Source organism: Trifolium pratense, linkage group LG5 (genome assembly GCF_020283565.1).
Source record: "Trifolium pratense cultivar HEN17-A07 linkage group LG5, ARS_RC_1.1, whole genome shotgun sequence".
Classification (NCBI taxonomy): domain Eukaryota; kingdom Viridiplantae; phylum Streptophyta; class Magnoliopsida; order Fabales; family Fabaceae; genus Trifolium; species Trifolium pratense.
In genome coordinates, this window is record NC_060063.1 from 9155721 (window position 1) to 9165558 (window position 9838).

The 9838-nt window shown below is 34.8% G+C and overlaps 1 protein-coding gene across 1 annotated transcript; it reads right to left on the minus strand.

Annotated features, from left to right (window-relative positions):
* Window positions 1-1242: 1242 nt before the first annotated feature.
* Window positions 1243-6663, minus strand: LOC123885245 (protein TRIGALACTOSYLDIACYLGLYCEROL 4, chloroplastic). The gene is made up of 5 exons (XM_045934519.1): window positions 6110-6663; window positions 5158-5404; window positions 3085-3478; window positions 2091-2428; window positions 1243-1754 (listed from the first exon to the last, which is right to left on the minus strand). Exons 1-5 carry the CDS (start codon window positions 6370-6372, stop codon window positions 1551-1553), a joined length of 1446 nt encoding a protein of 481 aa, XP_045790475.1. The 5' UTR covers window positions 6373-6663; the 3' UTR covers window positions 1243-1550.
* Window positions 6664-9838: the final 3175 nt, after the last annotated feature.

The window sequence follows — 9838 nt, forward strand, 5'->3', positions numbered from 1 at the left end:
CTTTCAATTTTTAGTGGTTTTGTGAGTGCATCTGCAGCTACCTGCTCATCTGTCTTGCATAGCTCAACCTGATTCTTCCTTTAGTGACTCGATCTCTCAAAAAATTAAATTAACTTTGTCTCTATATGTTTGCTTCTCCTATGAGATATGGGATTCTTAGCCAGATTTATGTTTTTTTTTAGCCTCTTTGATTTTACATAGAATAGGTAACCAAACATATTGTTACTAATTTGATTTGAACCAGTTAATATTACATACATATTTTGATTTTATTCTTATTATTGGTTTGGCCTATTGATGTTTATTACATACTATCATTTATGATTTTTTATATGGTGATGACTTTCTGGTCATAACATTGAGTTTAGATCCTTTTAGATTAATTCTAGATAGATTTTAGTATAGTATTGCAAGTTGATGATTTCATTGATGTTGTACTATATATGTGAATAAAGAGGCTTTTTTGAGTATTTTGGAGAAGTTGCTTTATGTCTCACTCATGCGCGGGGGCGTATGGCTGCCAGTCAGAATCTGCTACGTCAAAAATAGTATACGCGCGGCGGGATACATAGTGCCATGCATGCATGGGTATATATATAGCTCTGGATCCAGAATTTCACTATAAAAGGGAATTTTCACAATACACTTTCAAATGTTGATTGTAATGTTAACTGAATTCAATGTCTTGTTGCCTTTGCAAATGACTCAAAATCAACCTTACAATCACTTTTGTTGCAACCTGCTTTTATTTTTATTTTTCTTTTAAAATTCAGAGTATCTTATAAGATGTAAATAAATGGAAAATTATCTCTAAAATTTTAATATTGTTGCATGTTCAAACTAAGGACCGAATACAGAACCTTAAAGTAAAAAATATCTGCATCATTTCATCTAAATATTATTGGGTGTTTGCATCCTGGTTTAAGCTTGACGAATAACATTTACTTTTCAATAAATAGTCATGATAACTTGATCGGTCCCTCGAGTCATGTAGAACTATAATGGAGGGTAAAACTTTCTCTCCAAAAATTTAACAATGTTGCTTTCTTAAGGCTGAATTCAAACCTGAAACATCTAATTAAATAGAAAAAAAAAATTATTATCATCTCATCCAAATATTTTTGAAAGTGAACCATCTTGTGAAACTTGAACTATATATAACATCAATGTGAAAACATAATTTACTCTCGTACATAGAAACCCTTTCTAAAAGTTAACCAAAAAAAATGGCAAGAATTCTCATACAAAATTTGATTACATTTTTTTATGAAACAAAAATTTATTACATTAGTCATCCTTGTAATTAATGAAATTAGGAACTACAATAACAACAGATAGAAATACAAGAGAAATAATCATTTGCAAAGAAATGGAAAAGCATGATAATCAATGGAACATTTACCAACTTTTGCTTTCATGACAAATGTGTTTTTCAATTTATAAGGAAAGTAAGTGATTTCTACAATGCTTATTGACTATGAATTATGTCTCATTGGATCCACTACAGCCTGCTGCACCATAAAGCCGACAGTAGAGGATCCTGGTTCGGCTTATGTCTCAAAGAAACGAAGTTCTACCATAAACTCTTGGCGCTTAGGGCAACACCAAGCAACCGCTTTTGCTGAACCAAGTACATGCAATGCATACTCAAGAGCAAGGACAGGTTCTTGCAGTTGTACTTGTATAGGAAACTTAGGGTTCTTCAGATCAACTGCAATTCCTGAATCTACTCTGAAACTGACAGGACCAACAATCTGCAAGATGTAAATAAAATAAAATATGCCTTGATTAACATTAGAGTAGCATTCAGAACATACAAGATACCTATGTTACAAAACCTACCATTAAATTAAAAGTTCATACTATATTAGATCATTTGCGTACATTTTTTAAGTAAATATATGAAATTATTTGATATGTCATTGATATTTGCGTACATTTTTTAAGTAAATATATGAAATTATTTGATATGTCATTGATGTGCGTCATTTTTTAAGTACATTCTTTCAAGTAAACATATGAAATTTTACTAGTCAGGCGAAACTGTGAATGAAATCTTTCAAGTTTATGGAAGGAATAATTGGAGGTACCTGCTGCTGATAAGATAAGGTAGCATTGGGGCAAACCGCCTGAACAGCTTCCATATTGGGCTTTTGAGAATTGAGAAGATCTTGAGCAAGACTTGTTGCACCCGAAAGGAATTTGGAGCCAGAAGGAAATTCTAACCGTGCCTGAAACCGTGAAAGATCTAGAAAAAGCCTTTGGAAGTTTCCATGTTGGGCTGTAAATGAAACGGATCCAAATATATCTGCTAGAAAAGAAGACTTTAATCTAGATGACTGAAGAAACAATCCTGCAGAATGTTGTCCATCGTCGTCTATTTGTGCTTTTGTCGAATTCTCCCCAACATATGCGGATGCAGCAGCACCTTATACCACAAAAGAATTTTACGGAAATAATTAGCATTTTCTAAAAGCATCTGTAACTTTTAGGTAGTATAGAAATGTTCAACTAATAAACAATGTATTTTATTACTTATCACTCTAGAGTCCGTTTAAATTGACTTATTTGAACAAATCTAATGGCATAAGTAATTGCAAAACTGTTTGAGAGAACTTACAGAAATGACTTATGACCTGTCTATAAGCTATTTTCACCTTATTTTCATAAGTTGAACATGATAGTTTATGAAAACAGTTTGACTTTATTTTATCTTTTTCTTATAGAAATAGCTTATACATAAGCACTTATATGACAAGTGTTTATACTATAAGTGCTTAATAATTAAGTTGTTTATCCGAACATAATGTCTACCAACTATTACACCTACAACTCTACCATTTTTGCACCCACTACTTTAAGCCATACACCCCAAAGGCTCCCAAATTCTATCCTTCTAAAGATAGAAAGAAAAAACAAGTATCTGAATTCTGAAGTTTTAAGAAAATATATCGGTTTCATCATTTCTTCACTAAGCAAAGGAATGGCATAATCTTAGGTCAAACAGCCAAGTGTCCCTATATGTCTGTACTCTCTAGAATGTATTTGCCAAAAAAAAAAGTTACAAATATGGAGACAACGTACCAATCATCCCTGAGGCAGACACGTGAGGGTTTGAAAGAAAGATGTCATATGGTTGTACCAATTTCAATTTAGGAGTTTCGCTTCTCCAAATATCGAGGCTTTTCCTATAAGAAAAGACACTTTTGAAAGCCAAACCCGGAAGTAGAGTCCATGGTACATTATCGTCTCTTTTTTGAAGAGATGGTACACTATCATCTTGATTTTGAATACTTTCAGACTGCTTGGGTGACCCAGAATTGTAGTGCGCGGACAAATGATAACCAACAGAAGAGTCACTGGTAGTCACAGAAGCAAGACCAATAGCCATTGAAAAGGGTACATCCCAGTAATTACCAATCTTATCAACAAAAAGACCGGGATAAACTGCCTCCGCCGTTAGATCATGATGTGGAAACTACAACCACAGCAATAAAATTTTGTATTAGTGAAAAAAATTAAACACAGAAGAGTTCAATTCATTTCAAAATGTGACAACTGAGAAATATAACTATATAAGTATATAGTTAGTATAAAATAATATAATTTGGATTAACCTTCACATACGCATGGGTAGCTAATGTAAAATTTATAACTGTGGGATGCGTGCAGCTCAGTAAGCTGGTATTTAGTTTGGTTACAAAAACATTAGCTTCTTCAACTTGTTCATAACTGTTAGTTGTACGGCAACCCTTGTGAATGTAAGGCCTCGATGCTGACTTCAACAGGATATGAAACGGTTTCTCAGCGATTGTTCTTTGGTTTATCTCTCTCTTTGCTCGCTGTGACTATGGAGGTCGAGGTGGTTACCAACATGTTTTGACTGTCAAGTTAGTCAAAAGACCGGATATGATGCTTCCATTTTCTATCACCAGTCTAATCATGCCAATGGCAATGCCCTTCTTGCCTTCTATTGCATGAATTACTATCGCCTCTTTACTTTCCACTGCCACTCACCTTCAGGCTCCACGTTGTCAATCTCCCGTACCACAATCTTTCTATGCAGAGGCATCACGGCTCTATGCCTCTGAAATTTTTACCACAAGTCCAAATCCTGAACTGATTCTACAGAAGTAATTGAATTTGGTTGGATCAGGTTTAGGGGAATATATCAGTGTCAGTATGCTGTAAATTTGCCAAAGATAATTCACTATTGTACTGGGCGGAATGCCAGGGTCCTACTCACCTGGGCCCAATACCGCCTAAATGAGCCACTCGCCCGCTACGGGTAGGCCCACCAAGACGAGTCAAGCGATCCGCCAACAGGGTAACCATATTCCCCCTAACCCTAAGGAGATAAGGCCGAACTAGTAGCTCACATGGGATAGCTACTCCCAGAATAGTGGAGTTGGTGGCTCCATGTTACAGGCGACTGGCGAGGATATCTCGCCCCGAGCCATTATTCTTATGCCTATATATAAGCCCCTTTCCACTCCTAAAAGATGATCACATTCTACATACTTACCTACTCTAAGACTTAGACCTAGAACACTATCTAGCTAAGTCCATACCCACTCAAATCCTTGCAGGAACAACTATACTTTGAATTTCGTCCATCTACTTGTTTTCTCAAATCTTCTTAGAGAGCTAATGAAACACTTCTTGGAGGCTATATTGAGTCTAATGGTCTCTATACCTTTCAAATCCTTGAGAAAGCATCTGGTGCAAGCTATTGCGGTGTTTCAAACTGGCAGCAACCTCTAGAAAGATAAGAAATCAACACTGAGTTCAACAGAATATAAGAAACAAAGGTTTGCTCTCTCTAGCTTATCTCCCTCTTTCCTTTAATTTATTGTTCATGCTAAGATTCTTTCGAACTGAGAATGGCAGAGTTGTTTTTGGAATGCAAACATTATCCCAAACCAACAAAAAAATCACAATTAAGTACATCCTTAAGCATCTTGAACAATATATGAAAATTACATAGTAGTACAAATGGAATGGTCCATTTAACAGATGGACTCCTCAATTCCTCATCAAACACCAATGACATAGAATTCTAGAACGGTATCATAATAGCAAATGCTAAAAATCATTACGAACAAAAGCATCACAAAAAACTAAGAAATTTGCAATAGGATACAAAGAAATGTTTACCTTATGACGAAAGACAGCTTTCCCACGAGGTTTATCGGCATAGTCATATGAATCTAAGCCAAAAAGTAAAGTATCATCCGGTGTTAACTGCAACTCTGAACATAATCCCAAGGCATACAAAGATCTATCCCGTAGGTTTCTCCCAACTGATTTTAGCCAAGAGGAAAACCGCTCTGGCTTTTCCTCACTGCTCTTAACAGAGGAAACAAACTTCTGCAAATTGAACTGACCCAGTAAAAATACAAGCCTGCAAAATTTTCAAACTTGAATATCAGCCAATACTCCATAATAATTGACAGACACGGTTTAATAATGATCAAAACACAGCTAAGAATTAACACCACCAATTTTATTAATGCAAAGAATCATTGTCTTAGGGCCTGTTTGGATTTGCTTATTTCAGTTTATCCACTGGCATAAGCACTCGTGACACTATTTGGGAGAGCTTATGAAAACAAGTTATGACATGTCCTTAAGTTGTTTTCAACTTATTTCCATAAGCTCTCCAGGATAGCTTATGAAAACAGATTATAACTCTACTTATACGAAAACAGTTTGACTTTATTCTATCTTGTGTTATAGAAATAGCTTATACATAGACACTTATATCAATGATAATTGATATGCATTTATGCTATAGACACACTTAATTAAGTTTTTTTAACAGCAAACAAAAACTTTTGATGAGTAGTGCTTCAAAGTACAAATAGTAATGACAGAATCAAAGTACAAATAATACTTAACTGCATAAAAATCTTTGTCAATAATTTTCATTTACAGTCCTATTGTAAATTCATAATTGATAGATTCAGGTTCAATGATAAAGTATAAAATGGTATACAAACCTAAAAGAGAACTAAGAAGTAACAACCCAATAACTAAAAAAAGGGGAAATTAGATATAAAAATCTGAACTTTAAAAATGGGGTTTGATAAAAAAGTAAAGAAATTACCAATTCTCAGAAAAGGGTAGTGATAAAACACGTTGAAGATTGAAACCTTGAGGTTTTGAAAAAGTAGGAACAAGAGGGGCATTCATGAAAAGTTGCATAAATTGAAGTTGTCTTGGTCTGGAAAGTCTTGTACCTCTTGATAAACCACCTAAAGTGAGAGGGTCTTCAGGAACAGGTGAAGCAAAACCATCAAGTGTTTTTGGAGTTGAAATGTCTAAATTCCAAAACCCTCCTCCATCCATTACCCATCTTAGTTTCCTCATCACAACTCACCAAATTGGTAATGCTTCTGGTTCTTGTGTTCAGTGGAGGACTGGATTTTGATGGGGAACAAAAGGGATGGGAATGAAGGAGATGAATTGTCTAAGCAGCGCTAACAAGACCCTATCCCTCTTGGAATTTTCCTTGCGGCGGTTGGAGCGGCGGCGATGGGAGCAATCATAGGGCGACGAACACAATAACGGGGTTTCACTTTCCTTATCATAAGTTGTAACACCTTGCTTGGCCACATGCCAATGTTGGTTTTATATATACATAACGTGAACAACTCCTTCAAGTCGTGCATCATGCACAAGTAGCGATTTATATTATAACGAATACGAAATTTATAAAATTCATTGTTAGATTGATAGTTTATATCATATACGATCATCTATAAAAAATTTGAAATTTTTTGAAAATCATTTGATATGTTATCGAGACCCATCAAAATTAACAGTATAAAATTAATTTACGCCGACGATGCCTAGTCTTTAAACTCAAAAAAAAAAAAAAAAAAAAAAAAAGGTGACATTAGTTCGGTCAGCATTTTTGTATGACACGGTCATATTGAGTACTAAAACGAAAGTAATATGAAATTACAAGGGCAAATTGAAAAAAAAAAGTTATGTATTAAAACTCAAATTCGTTAACATTATAAGGAGCAAAACACATTTTGCAAGCCACTAGATTTGGTCTAGTAGTGAGGGGTTTGACTAGTAGGTCAGATGTCTTGAGTTCGATACTCAGCTCTATCGTAAATTTAAAAAAAAAACACATTTTGCCCTATTTTTTTCGGGGATTAAATTGGGTCTTGTGATTTTTCTCACGGACTAAAATAGATTTTTAGTCATAGTTTTATAAAAAGATCCAAGTGGCAGTTTTTCAAATGTTGGATTGATCGAGCGAATCAAATTGGGCGAAAGTCACCGACCTTTCTCCGGCAAACGGTAGAGAATTCTTTTCAATTTTTTTTTTCTTTTTTGGATAGGAGGTTATTTTCAAATTTTGATGGAGAAGAGGGAGGGAAAGAAAGGGAAAGGAAGAAAAAGAGTACGATCAATTAAATGTTATATTTAGTTTCACATTAATAAAAAGAGAGAGAAAAAGCATTCGTATGATATACATTTTTAGGTGTAACAAATTAATCAATTTGCTTGTAAATTCGAAGTGGATTTCCCACAGATAAATGACCGTTATGAGTTCCCATTGCAACTAGAAGTGTTCGCAACCTTTATACACTTTATAGGTATTGATATTTTCACTTCATTCTATTGATTTTAATTTTAGGAAGTTATGTTTGATTACCTTTTTTGACAAAGTAATTCCGGTTAATTTTATCAACAATTGTAAATCTAAAATGGCAAATCTCTTCCATCCATCTTCAAGAGTCTAAGAATTTGCAGCTCTACCCTCGATCTATACATTCACAAAAGAATCATCGATAGAAAAAGAAGAGTACCACATGAGTCTATTACACAATGCAAATTTTGTTTCTCCGCCACCACCTTCCTCCAAGATTCCGGAGGTAAGGTTTGCGATCTTCTGTTTTCGATTTTTCGATTTTACTCCCGATTACGAGATATCGGTATATAAATTACCTTTTGTGACAAAGTAATTCAAGTTATTTTTATCAACAATTGTCAAGCTAAAATGAGCAAATCTCATCATCCATCTTGAAGAGTCTCTGAATTTGCAGAGTCAACATAGATTGACAAATATTCGGCTGATGTACGCCCTTTAAGAAATATAAATATCCGCATGCTTAATGCAAATAACATCGAACGGGGTCACATTGAAACACATAAAATTACCAAGCAAAACAACAAACTAAATAAAATGATGCAAAATTCACGTACCAATGGAAGCCCCCAACATAAAAAATTGTTGAAAAATATACTCTTCCGATAAGGTTCGAAAAATTATGGACAAGCCATGTGAATTTCCTAGATACGGCTACGATTGGATTGAGACATTACCAAGACTAAAGGCAAAACAACTGTTGAGGCAAAATGCAAAATCTCAATTTGATGTTTTAAAGATAACAAACATCTTAATTATATTTTAAATGTAATTCTGATCTCATTGTTATCTAACAAGTGCTCTTGAGTGTTTTAATTAGTCAGGAACAATTAAGCTTCTAATCTCAATGATATTCATTATGTTTTGGCAAAAAGAGAAGCTTCAGGATCAGTCTGAGAATGATCTCTGGTTTAATTGCAACATTCTCCTCATGAACAAGAATAAATGCAAAAGCACTTATTTCATTAAGTCAACCATATACAAGACAAAGAAACACTTTATCTTGGTTTTAACTCACAAGATCACAACAGTTCATGAACATTTAAGGCAAGGAATAAGTTGGAAAGAAAGTGACTTTCCTCTTTGGACAAAGTTAATGATCAAGCATGTGCAACATGATAATTTCTCAAGGCATCATCTAATCAGGTGTATCAAGAGTGTTTGGACAAGAATTACATAGACCAATAAGGATGAGACAACACACATTCAACTCATAGTTGTCATGTACCTTCAATGTCATTATTTAATGAACATTCTCCAAGAGATTAATTTTTAATCAAGAAAAGGAAGTACATGGAAAGGACAAGTGAATAGTTATGCAAGGACATCACAGCTGCATTACCTTCACACTACAGCTGGCCACAGTTCTGCATCATTCTCCATTTGAAGATCAAGTGTAAAATTCGCCCAGATTGGAGAACAATCTCAGAATGATGCTGAGAATGACTGTCCTTTGCTTTTGAAGTTGCAACCTCATCTACAGCTGGCCAAAACGTGCCTAAATGGTCTATAACGGATATACTTGGTGAGGAAGCAATGAACAACTATCTACAGCCCATTGCAAGCTGTCATTTTGGCCCTTTTAAGTGAAAATATGAAGAACAGCAGGGAGAACGTTCTGAGAAAGATCAGTTTAAGCTTATCCACTCAACAATTCAGCATGAGCTGTCTATTTTGAATCAACTAGCCGTTGGAGAACTTCCTTTGGGACCAAGGAACTGAAGACTCAAGGTTCAACTATAAAAGGAAGGCTTTGGCAACATTGAAGAGCAAGAGTTCAATTTACAACAATCAATCTACTTGTCTTTGTGACACAAGATTTTTAAGCTCTTCTTCAAAGATCTCTTTCACTCCATATATTGTAATATTATACTAGGATCAGTATCCATTTTGAGTGAACAAAGAGAGATTTTATTGTAACTAGCTTTTCAACTTAGTTTGAGTGAGAAAGCTTTAGATCCCAACCATTATCAAAGTTGTAAAAGATTGGCTCAATTCAATACGTAACTATTGATTGAGTGACACCTCATAAAGTCTAGGAAAGACTTAGGTAGATCAAGCAAGTGAAGCTTGGAAGATTGTGATCTTGGATTAGATCAAAGAAGAAGTGTATCTTGAGATCGGTAGAATCTCTTAGTGGACAATCTCACAGGAGCGTGGGGACTGGAG

Bases quoted from the DNA above. Each gene is read 5' to 3' on its own strand.
- LOC123885245 (XM_045934519.1), bottom strand. From the start codon at position 6,372: ATGAGGAAACTAAGATGGGTAATGGATGGAGGAGGGTTTTGGAATTTA. The intron at 5,405-6,109 runs GTAATTTCTTTA...AAAATTTTGCAG, and splicing joins CTACCCTTTTCTGAGAATTG to GCTTGTATTTTTACTGGGTC. The intron at 2,429-3,084 runs GTACGTTGTCTC...TTGTGGTATAAG, and splicing joins GTCTGCCTCAGGGATGATTG to GTGCTGCTGCATCCGCATAT.